This window comes from Phoxinus phoxinus (assembly GCF_949152265.1).
Source record: "Phoxinus phoxinus genome assembly, chromosome: 20".
Lineage (NCBI taxonomy): Eukaryota > Metazoa > Chordata > Actinopteri > Cypriniformes > Leuciscidae > Phoxinus > Phoxinus phoxinus.
In genome coordinates this window covers 20,429,499-20,447,193 of record NC_136895.1, presented here as the reverse complement: position 1 = coordinate 20,447,193, position 17,695 = coordinate 20,429,499, and the positions used below count along the sequence as shown (strand labels likewise).

The 17,695-nt window shown below is 35.1% G+C and overlaps 2 protein-coding genes across 3 annotated transcripts in view; both read right to left on the bottom strand.

Moving 5' to 3' along the window:
• tspan7 (tetraspanin 7) overlaps positions 1-6,993 on the bottom strand; it is a 33,913-nt gene extending 26,920 nt beyond the window's left edge. Inside the window, exons 1-2 of one of the 2 annotated variants that reach the window (XM_079594036.1) lie at positions 6,799-6,993; positions 5,248-5,539 (exon numbers count right to left, since the gene is read on the bottom strand). In XM_079594036.1, the coding sequence (XP_079450162.1) occupies positions 5,248-5,328 (81 nt within the window). In that variant the 5' untranslated portion in view covers positions 5,329-5,539; positions 6,799-6,993. Of the gene's footprint in view, positions 1-5,247; positions 5,540-6,798 lie in introns of those variants that run through there. The other variant, XR_013795503.1, reaches the window with a different exon arrangement.
• A 1,393-nt stretch (positions 6,994-8,386) lies between these two features.
• Positions 8,387-17,683, bottom strand: slc26a11 (solute carrier family 26 member 11). Its single transcript, XM_079593685.1, has 16 exons — positions 17,504-17,683; positions 16,186-16,566; positions 15,918-16,110; positions 15,340-15,425; positions 15,159-15,238; positions 13,773-13,915; positions 13,520-13,698; positions 12,699-12,771; positions 12,572-12,622; positions 12,434-12,494; positions 11,833-11,888; positions 11,616-11,756; positions 11,328-11,455; positions 10,396-10,495; positions 10,177-10,310; positions 8,387-9,058 (listed from the first exon to the last, which is right to left on the bottom strand). The coding sequence occupies exons 2-16, from the start codon at positions 16,366-16,368 to the stop codon at positions 8,945-8,947; spliced, it is 1,722 nt and encodes a 573-aa protein (XP_079449811.1). The 5' UTR covers positions 16,369-16,566; positions 17,504-17,683; the 3' UTR covers positions 8,387-8,944.
• Positions 17,684-17,695: the final 12 nt, after the last annotated feature.

Below are 17,695 nucleotides of genomic sequence, written 5' to 3'. Positions count from 1 at the left end.
TAGCAAGCTATTTTAAGATGCTGAGAACTCTGGGATCACACATAGACACATGCCATTCTAGGTGTGTATCAGTTACACACACACTGTCACATCCCGAGCTGACGCAATCTACAGAACATTACATGCTTAATCAATCATATTGACCCATCGGGTCTTTCCCAGGCAAACGCACACTGGGGAAAGGTGGTATTAGGTGTTGACTTTCAACCAAAGCTTTAATAATGTCGACTGCATTGAAATATGAACCGAACGGATGTACTGCAATTCTGATGCTAATTTCAGCTCTGGAGATCCAGATTTCTTTCATGGGGAACATACCGACGTCTGGGGTTTTCATCTCAAGATAATATCAGTGTTCACACCAAAGATTAGAAACGGTTCAAAGAACAAAAACAAATACATTTTATGCAGAGCATCATATAAAAGTAAAAAAAAAAGAATCTAAATCTAAATGTTCCAAAAAAGGTTACGTTTAAACGCTGGTAACTGGTTAATGATGATCTTATTCTTGCAATTTTGTCAAATTATATCTGTTAAGAATTTGTTAAAAAAAACATTCTTTTATTTCATTCTAAATCTTTTTTTTTTTTTTACACAAAACTTAAAAATAGTTTCCGGACAGAAAAACGTTTGTTCGAATCAAAGTACAATTATTATGAACCATTTCTTAAGGGATATCGATTTATTGTGGGTCCCATTTTTTTATTAACATAATTTCTTTGTCTAAATTGATTAGTCTCTCATACACCATGAAATAGCAGTAAAAAGATTTAATTTGCTGTAAGTCTACAGAAAATACAGTTTAAAGCAAAATTTGTAGTTAATTGCAAGCTCCGCCCACAACCACAGTAACACTTTATTTCAACAGTGTCATTGTTACACGTTACATGTAGTTACTAGTAATAATAACTATAGGTATTATGTATAATAACATGTAATTACCGGTAACACTAAACCAAACCCCAGTCCTAACCCTAAGTACATTAAATGTATAATTACACTGTAATATTGACACCTTAAAATGTAACCAAAAAGTGTAACCAAAATCACATTGGTCCAGATTCCAACTCCACATATTAATTATACCAAGAAAACACCCCACGTAACATTGGCTATAAAGAAACGCCATATTTGACAAAAATACGTAGAGTTAGCCAAATAACTACCGTTAACTGCTGAAGCCAGAGCCATGTGATGCCAAGACTTTCCCTGTAGAACATTTGTTGTTTCAATTTCAAAAAGTAAGTCGCCTTCAAATTTTAAGTTTAGTCAAAGTTGTACTTGAAGGTACAAGTTCTGTTATTTGAGTTGACTAAACTTAAAAATTTAAGGCAGCATGATGAACACTTATTTTTTAAGTTGAAACAACAGTTTTTTTTACAGCGTTCAAACTTGTAATTATCAGTTTGACAACATCGTTTTTTTTTTACTAGACGGAAGCTAGTAATTAAGTTAATTCCAACATGACGTGAGCGCAACATAACCATCAAACAAGTTATGATTAGCTGTGTAACTTTGTCACATTTTTGCTTTTAAGCGAGCACAGAAAAATGACTTGTCACTGGAAACGTGTTGCGTCACGCCTGTTTAACTCAAGGTGTAAGATTATCTCCTCAAATAGAGGCATGTTAACATGTGATACACAATCTAAACCGGACGGGTGTGAAACGCACTAGTTGTTTCGTTCAAAGCAACAGGCGTTGTGTCATCTGTCTTTTCCCAGTCCTGTAGGTCTGTTCCCATCTGCCTCTGGGAGAACAGAGGGTGTGAATGTGTTTGTGAGGGTCGACAGCAGGACACAGAGCTCCGTCTGTCTGCGTTCATCCAACAGAATGACCCCAACAGGCCCAGAACAGCTGACAGGAAGACCGGAGAAATGACACGGACTCCATTTTCATTTGTCACTCACTCGCTCTCTATCTAATTTCTGCCTCTCTCTTCACATCTCGCTTCATTTCTCTTGCTCGTTCAGTTTCAAAGCTCATTTGTAACTTGTGCTTAGCTGTTCTGCAAGCGCACGATTCAGTTCGGTGATGTTAATAGCGCAGAAACCATTTACTAGTGTCCTTAAAAATTGTATAATGTCCATTGTCCACTACTCCACATTAACATTATTTGAAAGAATGAAAACAAATGCTGATAAAATTTACACATTAAATGAACTACAAGTTGCTTTGGATACAAGTATGTCAAATAAATCATAATTTTTCAGTCAGAAAATACATTTTCTGTCATATTAGCTTTACTTGCACCTGTTTCGTCTCTATTAATAGCCAAATTGAGCTTGAATGCACTTTGGAAAAGCAAAATTGTGCATATATTTTAAAAATGCACATAAAAAAACGTACGTTCTCAACTGTGGTGGATAATTTTTAACTAAGAAGACGTGCATATAAACTGTGATGGAAACACATTTACCAAATAGCATAAATCCCTCAATGCGCAACTAAAACTCAGGTCACTTTGAGTCAACAGAGGATGTGATTGGATAACTGGACTAACCGGCGGACCAATCACATCGCACAGCATCTCAAATGTTGGTTTGGTCGCTCTGAAATGCCTGAGCCAAAGTTGGTCATCAAAATGGTTTGGTATAATGACCTCCCAGAAGTGTTACACATGATTGCATTCTCAAACATATAACAAAGATAACATAACAGCGTTTCGTCTGCGCGAGACGCAAGTCATATATGATGTAGGGAAAAAGAGCCACAGTTTCTTCCCTGATTGCCGCAACTTCCATTTTTGTTACAGATATTTATGCGATATTCCAATTTTGAATTAGGGATGGAAACAAATACGCTATTTCAGTGGCTTTACCACAGAGATAAACTAGATTTTGAGTCGTTTGGTAAATAAGACAAAGGCTTGCGCTGAAATACTACTAGCGAAAGTGCTGAATTGTTATGCGAATTCCCCCCTATCAGTTTGATTCTTGATTAAATGTGCTGTGTACTCTGAGGTCAACAGTGGAGTTACGCTGCGTTACGGTCCAAATGGCCTGGATTTGGGTCAGTCACCGGATCACTGTGCCGAGTGGGATTACAGACGGACGGAGAGCTAAACAGCCGCTGGTTGGTGGCGAATGTGCCACACGGCATTACTGAAGCTCCAGTGAGCACAGACGGAAATGTGATGGAGACGGTTACCTACTAACACAAACTCAGAGAGTGTTGACCTACATGAGATCTGAAGAAGCACAGCTTCAGTGCAACACAGGTACAATCAGTTGCACACAGAGCGCAATGTGTCCATTTAAAACGTTAATTCACTGCAATTTCCCATCATGCATCATTATTGTCTGAATAAAAGGAGTACTTCGAATTTTTTTTATTTTACGACTATGTGCATTTTAAAGGGATAGTTCACCCAAAAATGAAAGTTCTGTCATCATTTACTCACCCGTATGTTGTTCCAAACCTTGTATGAGTTTCTTTCTTCTGTTGAACTAAAAAGAAGATATTTTGAAGAATGTTGATAGCCATTGACTTCCATAGTAGAAAAAAATGTCTGCCTTCAACTGTCTGGTAACCAACATTCTTCAAAATATCTTCTTTTGTGTTCAACAGATGAAAGAAAGTCATACAGGTTTGGAACAACTTGAGGGTGAGTAAATGATGACAGAATATTAATATTTGGGTGAACTATCCCTTTAATAACTTGAACCTATCGCGAAAGATAGGTTCAAAGCATGACAGTCAGTTTCTGCAAAATTCCCTCAGGTAATCATCAAATATTCAGTTTTTCAATTCCTGAACGTTCACATTTCTCGCATATTTTTAATTAATTTTTTTGTACCACATCACATTACTTTTATATTGGCATCTGATGTCCAGTTGGTTTGCAAATGAATCATGTCGATTTTGCGTAATTCATCATTTACTAGTAAATTGCATGGAGCATCTGCTTGGCCAATTTCTCAATTTTTTTTAAACAATAATGAATGATAAAATGGTGTCGTAGAACATTTATCTAATTCTTAATTCTAATAATTTCTTCAGGCTACAAAACTATTACGAAAACGCTTTAGAATATCCTGCATTAGTCATTAGCAAACATTAGGTAATGCTGAACAGACTCAAAGTCAAACTACATTCAAATACATATATATTCAAATAAATAAATCAATGTTTCTAGTCCCTGCCTTAGTCTGTTCACATTTCACTGGATTTTCCAGGATTGCTAGCTTTAAATCTTTGAAAGTTGGTCTATTATTGTATTTTTAATCATGTATTTCAGATTCGTTTCGTTACAAAAAAAAAAAAAAAACTCTGGTTGGTCGCTTCACATGTTGGTCAGTCTCTTCCTTTCTAAATGGACGGTTTTTGGCCAGATTAAGCTGAAAGGTGGACCAGACTTCACGTATATATCTCCAACTATGTTCTTTTACGCAATAATGTTTGTTAATAACTTATTAATAAGTTATGTAACGCTGATAATATTGGAATCAAACTGAATGGTGGTTGGATCAGTCATCACACACACATCGATACGGGGCGGTGCCATGTTGCTACAGTTAACCGCTACTCACAGACAGAAAGCATCATGTTCATCCATGAGGATGAGGAGGCTGAGGATTGCTTCATACTCTTATGACAGAGAGATGAAGGTGACTGCAACCCTAATAAACCTGTTAAATGCTTAGAAGATGCACACATTTGGACATTAATATTCAATTCATAATTTAAAATGTGAATTAAAATTCAGTTCATGATCAATCATATTCAGCATATGACCATATTTGGGCATTAATATTAAAATGATAATTAATAATGTACATGATATGCTCATATTTGAACATTAATCATTCAGAATGCTGTGTATATGTCCATTTTTTTGGGCATTAATATTCAGTTCATAAGGAATAATGCTCTGCAAATGTCCATATTTGAACATTAATATGGATTCAATATGAATAACGTCCAACATCATCATGCACATCTCATTTTTCGTCTTAAAAACGGATTAAAGCAAGCGATTATATATTGTTTTTCATCACTGGCATCAAAATGGAAGATCGTTTATCGTATTCTTAAACAGAATCAGTGATATATACATAATACACATATTCGTGTTTCTAATGGCCTCAGAGGGGTCCAGCCCTGCCATGATGGAGATGCACTTGTTTTCCTATGGCGCAATAATGCAACAAACGCCTTATTATGGTAATAAATCAATTCAAATGCTTCATAACACGCTGCAGAAGTATTAAACGCTGAAAAACGCCAATGGTTGAGGGTCACTCACCCAGAACACGAAGGAATAGACGATGAGGAGCGTTTTGAGGCAGGTTATGACTGGTTTGGTCTCCATTCTCCTTGATGCCATGAGCGCAGTGGGTTTGTGCTGCTGTGATTCTCCGCTGCCTCTGCGCTCCAGTCACTCTAAATCCGCCTGGCCAATCAGAGGGTGAGGTACCCGGCAAAGGTCCCACCCCACTCCGACAGGCCAATCAGAGGGAGCGAAGGGGACGTTCAATCCCCGCCCTTGAAACACGACGCCCTCTGCTGGACATCACATGACAGTGACGACAGTTGCGCTAAAGGTGAGGTAGGTGCCTTTGCGTCATTGAAACAGTGATGAAAAACATATTTTCATTTCATTGACTGTCCTTTATTGGTTTTACAAGCTTTCAATCATTTGATAAACGTATAAAGTGTAATTTTAAGCATTTTATGCAAAGATCGATATCAAAAAAATAAATATCAAATATTTGATATTTATATAGGATTAATTATAATAACTAAGTAATAAATTTAATGTATATAATTAGTATTTATTTCATTTAAAAAATGTATTCTGTCTGTCCTTTTTTTTTTTTACATTGTAGGCTTTGGAAACTAGCAAAAGATCTCATAATATAAAGCTTGATGTCAATTAAATAAAATAATATTTCTTAGTGTATTTTATTTGCATTTATTTATATCAATTAGTATTTTTTCATATTTTTTTCTGTGTGTCCTTTCTTGACTTCGCTTATCGGCTTAAATAAAACTAATAAAGCTGTGAGTTTTCTGATGATAATCTGTAAAAATGTATTAGCTATATCACAAAAATAAATTATATCATATTTAAGTAACAATGTATGTTGGGGCCTGAAATATTTTACAAAATGAATATTGCTTTAAGTGTTTGGAACCATATCAAATCTAAAAAAAAATGATTATAAAGTAAAATAAAATAAAATTTTAGTCTATAATTAGTATATTTAATTTACCTTATTTAAATTATTTTTTTATAATGATATTTATAGATATAGAAATTGCAGTAGGTTTATTAAAATCTTATAAAGCACTCATAATTTGTAAATCTTAATGTCAATTAAATAAAATGCATACAATGACATAAATACAGAAGTATTGAAAACAAACACAGCTTTGGATTAGTTTTATTTATTTATTTATTTATGATAATCTGAAATAATCACAACAATTGTGTGTGGGTCTCAGATATTTTACAAAAAGATATATGGAAAATACATTATTGTTGGTTTAACTTAAAAAAAGCAAGTTACCTGGTTGCTTTAACATTTTAAGTTAATGTTGAGTTAATACAATGAAGATTGGTTTAGTAAATACAAACTCAAAATATTATCTGAATCCAATTAATTATCTAAGTTGATTTGACTAAAAAAATATTTTCATGATTTATCCACAACTTTTTTCTTGTCATTGTTTACAACCATATCAAGTCTATATTCACAATCAAAATTATCATTAAAACCTTAATAGCCTAATGATTATTATGGCCCCAAATTAGAAAAGTGTCTCATTTTAGATCAGAATAGTCAAACATTACCTATCTTGGTTGAGATTAGGCGTATTAATTCCAAGTCAGCTTCTCTCATGTGATCCTTCAGCCTGGTGTGAAATAGGTTCACAGTTCGGCTTCAGATTCAGCACACAGCCCTGCTATATTTGGCACTCCAAATTTGCAACCTATCGAGAAGCCAGTGGAGTGAGATTAGACTCTCAGCAATTAGTTTCCAGCAGAGCCACGGACGGGGACGAGCAGAGCGCGTTATGCTCGAGTCCGCGTGTGAAGACGTGACGCGTAAAAACGCAGCCGCCGAGGGCGTTGGACCCGCCACTGAATATGATAAATAAGTCTATCGATGAAAATACGACAGCGTTTCAGACTCCCTGAAGATGTGTGTTTACGAGTGTGACGACTGTTTGCTCAAGGTAAGCTTCAGGTGAGACTGTTAACTAACAAAACAGTGTTTATTCTTGGTTTATTAACTTTTCAACAGGTGTGTACCGCTGTGAGTCAGTTTTATGGCGGAGAAGAGACAAAGGTACAACCACCTGACTATTAAAGTAGGCCTACAGAATAATGGCTTTTACTTGGTTTGTGAATGTTTTGTTTTTGTTAGTCCTTAAAGGTGCCAGAAATGTTCATTGTCACAAGTGATTCCTGTGACTTTTATTCGTAGTCAAACACACACACACACACACACACACACACACACACACACACACACACACACACACACACACACACACACACACACACACACACGTTTGATTAAACTCTTGATACAGTGTAGAAGTCAGTGGCACTGAAATAATCACGTGGCTAGAAATAGGCCTAAGGGAAACATTTAGTTTTATGTGAATGAACTGATAAAGTTTTTTGCACTCGTTTTGCTGGTAATGTCAGGACATTATTGACTGATTATGTTAACAGCACCGCTTCAGTTCAGCATTACAAACCAGACTGATCTGAAGATTAGAACCAGTTTACAGGGCCTGTAATATACTGGTAACTACTACTACAGAAGTAAAATATCGCCCTCTACTGTTTAAAATTAGCATAAAAGAGGGTGATATTTATACCAGGGGGTATTAAACAACCACCAGGTATGTTTCATTTTAGTTTGTATGGTCATTATAGTATGATCTATGTTGCTAATATATATATATATATATAAACACACACACACTTTTACGAATAAATATTAATATAATTAATAATAAAATAGTTAATAGTTTAATATATATTCTTATTATTTAAAATATATATACATTTGACATTTCTAAAAAAAAAAATCAAATATATATATTTATGTGTAAATATATATATAAATTATAAATATATACAAAATGTTAAAAAATATATATAACGTACAAAATAGGTCTATAAAATAGGTACAAAATAGGTCTATAAAAATATATATATTTATGTTTCTATTTGATATATATAATCTATGATTATATAATCTATACACTTACACATAAATATTTTAAATGCTGTCTGTCATCTATCTGTTATTCATTTGAATATAATAATTTGGACACTTATATATATATATATATATATATATATATATATATATATATATATATTCAAACAACTCATGGACATATTTCAAGCATAGCCATAGTAGATCATGTCAGTTTAATATCAAAAGAGACATTTGAGTGATTCTGCAGTGTTAATGTTCATCTGGGTCAGTAGAAATGAGTCAGATTCAGTTTCATCAAGAAATTAAATGTAAACTTACAACCCATTGTAAACATTCTTATTAATAAGCAGTAAGTAATGTAAACTGCAGAGAAAGAGACGTTAGAAAATATCATGAATAATGTCATATTTTTGGAGCCTCACCTTTTTTTTCTTTTTTTTTTGGTGCTTTTTATCCATAAGCACTGAATATTTGATTCTTTCTAGTGTTTAGAATAAGTGCATGTTCATAAAATTACATAGTATCATACATGTGATTCAAAGTTTAAAACAAAACAACTACAAAAGAAAATTATTCACAATTTTGAGTGCAAAAACATTATTTGGTCATCATGAACACAAACATTACGTAACTTTGCTCCCAACAGTCTTTCTTCCTGAGTGCTGATTGGTCAAAAGTGTGTGCAAAAAGTATTTTATGTGACCAATCATCAGAGGCTTGAGGTATTCAGGCGCTACGTGATCCTGTGATTGGTTGTTAGAATTGTTGGTCATAGTGAATACCGTTCAGAAGCTGCAGTGCCTCGTCGACACCGTCTGTGTGTCTGAAAACTGGAAGATCAGCCGCCAACAACACCTTTAATACTGACGGCTGAGACAGAGAGAAAAAGAGAGATATCAAGAAAACTTTACATTTATACACATCAAATATAATGTTAAATGCATTCAAATGACAGGCTATATTCTTTATTATAATTCTTTATTAAATATACATTTAATAGATTTTTCATTTATTGTATTTTTTCCGATTTTATTTAGCTTCTAACCTATTTAGATTACTTTATCCATTTTAATGCATCTTTATATATATATATATATATATATATATATATATATGTGTGTGATATAAATACATTTAAATATAAAATTACAATATATTATATTTTTTCCTAAATGCATTAAACATTCAGTTGTATTTTTAAAAGAAATTGCTATTTTTCTATACACAATATTATATTAAATGTGTTATAAATGCCTTTAAATTTTTATGTTTTTTTTATATTATGTAAATAAGCTTTTTCAGTTTTACATTAAAAAAAATATTTTATACATGACATGTTAAATACATCTCAAATGACTCAAATGATTTATTTCCTTAATTGTTATGAAATTCTTGATTAAATATAAAATATATTTATCATGTGTATTATATTCATTTTACTTTTAATACAAAATAAAAAGTAATAAAAAAGAAACATTTAAATTAATGTAATATATATAATTAATTAATTAATATATATATATATATTTATATATGAATTCATCTATATTTATTGATTTTATATTACTTAATATACAGTAGTCAACATTTAAAGTGGATAAAAAAAAGGTGTCCTATACGACAAGAACGGGTATTGTTCAAAATTCATGTATAACTTTGATGAAAGGTTTTGACGTTTTTGATGTCGTTGATCTACTAGCCTCTGGTATCTGAGAGTCGACAGCAAGTTTTTCGACAGTGTTGTCAAATATCTATTCTGAAGCTGTAGGGGGAGCTCTATAGAGAAACCTGCGAGCAAAAAGCGAGAATACAGCGAAGAAATTCCCGAAACTGCATAGCCCTGCTTTAATATATATATACAAAAATATTATATACCGGTATATATATATAAATTTATATCAAAATAAATTTTTTAGTAAATGTATTTATTACTGATCTTAATGTGATAATGAAGATGTTAAGTCTGTTCTGTTGATGATCAACTCTACCTTGAGTCCAGTGAAGATCAGTGATAGGCCCGTCAGCTGGAACTGTTTGAGCAGTTCATTGAGTTCATGGACTACAGTGAAGTCTATAGAGCTGACGTGAGAGCAGTCGAGAACCAGACACCGCGGAGGAGACGCTGCCAGACACACACACCAGAGCATGAGCACTCAAGGACATGAGCCGAGGGAATGAAAGCGTGTGTGCGTGCGTGTGTGTCTCACCGTGAAGAGCGTGTGTGTACACGAGTCTGCTGAGATGCTCCGTCACGGGGAAGTTCAGCCCACTGTCCAACTCTAGAACGGCCACACCGTGATCAGACACCTGAACACACACCAGCAACACCTGTGACTGACTCTCTGCTGCGTGCGGCTCGTTTTACAAGAGGTGGCATTTTCATACATCACGCTTCACCTCATATTTATTTTGAAATAAATATACCATTAATTTCTTTTTCTTTCTAAGCAACAGAATAATGTTTGAATAGATTAATAATTTTTTTCTACTAACAGCAACTGAAATGCTTTTAACTTTTTTACAAAATAATAAATATTTTATTGTATTATTTAATAATAGTTAAACAATATGTATTAATATAAACAGTATATACATGTACCATATAAAATTGTATTTTTAATATATAAACAAATATAAAAAAATTAATATTTAAAAAATGTAAATATTTTATACATACAGTATAATTGCATTTCTTTGAACTAAAATGCATTTACCATATTTTAGAATTATTATTATTTGTGTATAAACTAATATATATAACACTAATTATTTTTAAAACTTAATATTTAATTTTTTTTACACATATATATATTTTTTTTTCACACACCCAATGTTGAATGTTTTTTTGTTCTATTTAATTGAATTACATAATTAAAATAAACTATAATAGCTATGATTATTTAAATCTACTGACAGTCCTATTATAAGTTAATTATTTATTTATTAATATAATTGCATCATTTGAGTCAACGCTTTAATACATTTTGCATAAATTGTTGATTTTATGGTAATTCCTACATGCACACATGCCAAATCTCAAACAGAAAGTGCATTTCTGGAATAAAAGTCCTTCATTTGCGGCTCACAGTTGACATATCGTATACAGCGATTTCATAAAAAATAAGCACTTTAAACTCACCTTCACTTTAGGTCGGGCCATGATGTACAACAGCATGAGAGCAGAAACAGCGACACCTCCCACAATGCCGTACTGCACCTCCCAGAAACTCACCAGAAACGTCACCATGAACGGCACCAGATCAAGTCCTGAGAGAAACAATGAAAAATAAATAAAAGCAATGTGATACTATATAAATATTTCAATATATACCTTTTTTTTATATATATACCATATATTTTACATACTTAAATATTATACAGTATATTATAGTTGATATTTATATATAATGTGATGCTAAAGTCTCACTCTTGACTCTCCAGAGCTGGACAGGCACTCTGAAGTCCATCATGGGACTCACGGCACAGATGATGACGGCAGCGAGCGACGCTTTAGGGATGAAGAAGAACAGCGGCATGAGGAACGCCAGCGACAGCAGCACTATAACACCTGTGGACAGATACAGACTTTCAGACGGTATACATATTATAAATGTCAACAGGATCACAAAAAGTGTGAGTGTCACCTGTGACAATCCCTCCAGCCGGCGTTCTCACTCCGGTCTGAGAGTTAACAGCCGTTCTGTCAGAAAACGCCACATAAAACACTTACAAAGTGAAGAACAAACCAACAGACACTAAAGAATTTACAATTTTTCACATATTTGACATTGTTGCAGCACCTCTCTTCCCAGTCTGTCAGTAACAATCTGTGTCTGTATGAAGCCCCGCCTTCCGAAAAGCTCAATGCCCTCTGATTGGTTGGCTGTATCACTGTGTTGTGATTGGTCAATCACTTCAAGTGTGTGTGGGAAAAGCCACGCCCCTTATTATAACTATGAGTTTAAACACACTACTGACTCAACTCATTCAGGCCCCGCCCCCTTTATGTTGCATATGCCTTGGGTGGGAATTATGTAAATTAGGGATATTGTGACGTGTACTTTCCCGGAAGAAAACTCAAGACTACATTTGAGGAGTTTCAGGGATTTCAGAAACGGTGCGCACTGATACAGAATAACTCTCTCAGGAGTGACTTTGTAACTTTGGAGACCTTTTTCACGCTCAAACTTGCAACATTACACACTAAAGAATGTGTAAAAAAAAGTGTTTAGCATGCAGACAGACCTTCCGAAGCTGCCCGTGACGGGATACGCCGACACAAACGAGCCCATGATGTTTGTGAGACCTGCAGGAACATCATTGTGATGAGAAACGACCCATTTATACTCTGTTAAAACCTAATAGGGGAGCAGAAACTCTCACCGATGGCAAAGAGCTCTTGGTTGGCATCTATTCGGTAGTTATTCTGGCTGCCTGCATGAAGAAAAGTGTTTATAAATATAGAAGTAAGGACACTTCTAGGTGTATTTGGAAGAAAATAAGCTCTTACCGAATGCCTTTGCAATGGCGATACTCTCTAAAACGCCCATTAAAGGAATGACAGCCAGACCACCACCTAAATCCTGAGAAAATACGCCTGATTGGTCAGTAATAATCACTATCTCTAAAATGTCACATGTACTTCACTAGTACTATGATACGATATACTATTCTGTATTATAGTGTTATATGACAGTTCAGTATTTTGGGGTCCACAAAGGGGTGCTTTTAAAATATACTGGTAATATTAAAAAATATTTTATTATTCTATTGACAGAACTAGTTTTTAATATTAAGAAATAAACACAATTTTGTTTGTTTTTATTTTAAAAGTTTATACATCTGAAATTAACAGTGCGTAGAAGATTTTTTTTCTTAAATATATTTAATGGGACTACAGTGACAATATAAAATGTTAAAATATTTGTAAAATAATAGAATATTAAGAACATATATTATATTACGAATATGTATATATATATATTATTTTAAGATTTATTTTACATTTAATGAATATTTAAATATTTTACATTTTATATATACAATATAACATTTCATGTGTTTAGATCATTTATATTTTTTATTATAAATCTAAATAAAATATAATTGTATTGTATTATATCTTTTCTAAACTTTTTTTTACTGAAAACAAGAATAATCTTTATTATCTCAATCTACTGGCAGTTCTGTTGTAAAAATTAATGACTTAATAATGTATTTTTTAATTTAATTGGGCAGTATTTGATTTTTTAGGGTAAGCTTTTTTTGATAGGGGTCCTTAGCATGGAAAACTGAAATCTTTTTATCACAAACTACACTACTATATCTCACCTTTGCGATCTCACTGAAAGTAATCACCGTGCCATTGGCTACGATCTCTGAAAGGGGCGGAGCTTTGAAAGGAGGGAGTCCTTTGGCGGTTTTCCCGGTGAGACTGAAGAAATGGTGTCCCGTGACCTCTGAGGAATACGCAACAGCCGCCGCCGCTACAACGACCAGCGCGTTCCGAACTGCGGACACAAGAAGGATGTCCCTAAATAACTGTCGGTTCATTTATAGATTCACAAAGACTTTAAGCACTCACTAGTAGCTATACTCCACACCAGCCCTCGAGCTGATCGGACAAGGGAAGGAGCCTCATCTTCAGCAGAACCCAGAGTATTCTTCATCAGCGTCATCATGATCAGGAAGAACAGACAGCACAGGCCCAGAATCACATCTCCGACTCTGAGAAGAGAGAGCATTTAGATAGGCAACTTAGAACAGATTATTTAAAGTGCCCCTATTATGCTTTCTTTCATGTAGTGTATAATATAGTTGTTTGTGAAAGTAAAATGTCTGAAAAGTTTCAAAGATCAAAGCAGATAAATGTTCTCCCAAAAGAAAGAATCAAATCTGAACTGCTAAAACGAGTCAAAAGTCAATCCAGTCTTACTTCTTGCGTTAACCTATGTAGGTTTGTAACACATTTGCATGATACCAGCCGATGGTCTTTATTGACTGCCCATGAACGTCTACTTTGACCCTCAAACACTGTAGTTGTAGCTGAGACTTGAACGTGTTTGGTTTGTGTTGTCGACATGTCGAGAAGACGTTGTTTTCAGCGCTGCTAATCTACTTTGCTGCACTTCCTAAGGATGAGGACTTGAGCTCGAATTAATACGGTAAAACTGACACCATCGTTACTGTTCGTATCACTGTGTATCAAGTGCTGAGAAAGATCTGGATGTCAAATTCAGCCATCTGACCACCAGAGCAGAATAGACCAATCACAACAGACTGGGTTATCTGACCAATCAGAGCAGAGTAGACCAATCACAACAGACTGGGTCATCTGACCCATCAGAGCAGAGTAGACCAATCACAACAGACTGGGTCATCTGAGCAATCAGAGCAGAGTAGACCAATCACAACAGACTGGGCCATCTGACCAATCAGAGCAGAGTAGACCAATCACAACAGACTGGGTCATCTGACCAATCAGAGCAGAGTAGACCAATCACAACAGACTGGGCCATCTGACCAATCAGAGCAGAGTAGACCAATCACAACAGACTGGGCCATCTGACCAATCAGAGCAGAGTAGACCAATCACAACAGACTGGGCCATCTGACCAATCAGAGCAGAGTAGACCAATCACAACAGACTGGGTCGTCTGACCAATCAGAGCAGAGTAGACCAATCACAACAGACTGGGTCGTCTGACCAATCAGAGCAATTCCTCTCTGAATACAGGGGTTTAGAGAGACTGAATTCTTTATTGAAATGTTCCAGACCCTGTGAGAAATTAGGTGATGCGGCAATATATTTTATGAGAAAACTAACTTGAATGCATGTAAACCTGTTGTAGGAGAACTCCAAAACAAAATTAGGAGACTGTAAAATAGCATAATAGTGGTACTTTAAAACTACCGGGATTAGAAAATGGTGAGAGTTCATTGGTCAAACACACAGTATATGTGTGCTCACCTGGCCTCAGGGATCTTGTGGAAGGTGTAGTAAACCTGCAGGAAAAACTGCTGTGGAATCTCCTTCAGACCCAGAATATTCTGCAGAACAAATGGAGTGGATTGACACATGACACAAAAACCCTTCAAAAATCTTCAAGACATTCAAGAAGATATATGCAACTAAAATCTGAGACTCTCACCTTGACCTGGCCGAAGCCGATAGTGACGGCCGCAGCACAGGTGAAGCCTTTAATTACTGGATATGAGATGAAGTCCAAGAGGAACCCTAATGAAGAAGAAATCAACAGCAGATCAGGTGACTGACTGAAATAAATATGAAAAGACGTCAAAATGTTAATATAATTTTAGTGGCTTATGCAAACTATAAATAATATACAACATATATTTCTGTTGTTGAGTTTCTTCTGCGGTAAAGATTTATCCGCTTCGTCTATTAGTTATGTAATTCAGCCACTTCCACAACCTCACCTACCACGCTCTTAAAAACCCGTTGCTATATTTTGCCGTGCGGCTTAAAGGCATGAACAGGAAGTCGCACAGGAAGTAATACAATCTGATAGTTCTGTGAGAGTGAAAAAAAAACACCAACTTCCTGTTTTCAAGACGGTACTGATTTACAGACAGCTGAGTCTGCTACTTTCATCATGCTTAAAGTAACACATGACTGTTTAAACAAACTGATTTTTACCATGAATCACACCAACATAGAGCGAAAATATGGTTTAAATGTAAACATTAACCCCGTTTTCCATCTTACCCAGCCTCAGGAGAGCCATCCCCGCCTGGATGACGCCGCACAGCAAGGTGAGCACCACAGCGAACACAGGATCTCCGCCGATATACCCCGAACACAGCAGCGACATGATGGCCGTCGGGCCCAGCGTGATGTCTTTCGACGTGCCAAATATACAGTAGACGAAACAACCCATGAACGCAGAATACAGACCGTACTGAAAAACACAGAAACAGCGCATCAAGAAAACCTTCCCCAAACTGAGTCTGTGAGAGAACGTGAGTGCTCTCACCTGCACAGGTAAACCAGCCACCGCCGCGTAGGCCAGCGCCTGAGGAACCGTGGTCAACCCCACCGTCACACCGGCGATCACGTCCATCTTCACACACGTCAGGTTATACCTGGGCAGCCAGGAGAGGATGGGGAAACAAGAGCGCAGGGCGGCGCTCCAGCGGATTCCTGTCGGCGGCTCCATCAGATCAAGGGGAACACAAAGAGCTGTCCTGCTTCATCCGGGACGTTTTATTATTCAAGGGTGTGGACGAGCAAAGGGTTCATGGGAAGGGTGGAGCACTCGTGTGCAAACAAGCTCTCGTGGGCCGTGTGGTGTTCAAACCCTCGAGGTCCAGAAACACTCCTCTTGCTTCTCCATAAGGGATTTCTGAAAGCAAACCTGTGAAATATTGAAAACCGTTAGTTTGTCAAACTGCAAACCTCAAACCTCAAACTACAAGACAGCCTGGCAGCAGCTATAAAATACTTGATAACAAGATTTAACACTTCTGATTGTGAAATCACTCTTTAAATATCAATCAAACACATTTTGCATAAAGAACGCAAGGCCTATTTTTTTAATTCAAATAATGTTTTTTTGTAACACTACATTAAGGTCTCATTTGTTAACATTTTGTTACATGTGTTACCGTTTTTCATTGTGAAAGTATTTTAATATATTTAGAAAGTGAATGTCTAAAATATTCACATTGAAATATATCAATATTTCAATGTAGAGAGATTTTGACATTCACAGAAATTAGAAATTATGTTTAATTATTAAAATAATCTCAAAACGCACAAAATGTTTTAATGGTCCTAAAAATATCAGTAAAACATTACTAACTCCATGTATTAATATATTACAAATAAAATAATACATTAAATTGAATATGTCATTATATGTATTTTGCATTAAAGTACAAAAAAATCCTAATGGTCAAAAATACACTTACAGAATTATTTACATTTTTCAAAGTAATACATCATTACAGTTTGTTTTGTTTATTTTTGCATTACCTTACCGATATACATTACAGTAACAACATTAAAAAAAATCGAAATGTAACTAAAATATACCCTTAAAAACTGATTACTGCAGAATTTTGACACGAGTCATATCATGACATTTTAATTCAGTGTATCCAGTGTAGCCTACTTTATGAAACCACAGGGTAAATTGAAGAATAAGTATCTGAAAAAACACATAAAAAATAAATAATATTAATAAAATATCGTTTAAAAACTGTTTGGAAATCGTATTTACAAACCAAACTAGATGAGATCAATGATCAGACACCAGAGCCACAAATGCGAATTCAAGTTTAAGATCAAACCTCAGAAATGACTTCGAGCCTCGTGCTTCATCGGAGTGGAAACAACGGACGTAATTTCATTATACACACACAAAAATTAAGATACTCGTTGAAATCAAAGCGACTTTGACGTGTATCGCGTTTTTTTGACAGACTGAAAAACAGCCCTTTGTGACATCAGCGGCGACGCGCCACGCGATTGGCTGAAGCTTT

Excerpts from the sequence above, each read along its gene's own strand:
- slc26a11 (XM_079593685.1), bottom strand. The coding sequence starts at position 16,368 with ATGGAGCCGCCGACAGGAATCCGCTGGAGCGCCGCCCTGCGCTCTTGT. Across the intron at positions 16,111-16,185 it reads TGGCTGGTTTACCTGTGCAG|TACGGTCTGTATTCTGCGTT; the intron begins GTGAGAGCACTC and ends TGTGTTTTTCAG. Across the intron at positions 11,757-11,832 it reads GGCTGGAGGGATTGTCACAG|GTGTTATAGTGCTGCTGTCG; the intron begins GTGACACTCACA and ends ATCTGTCCACAG.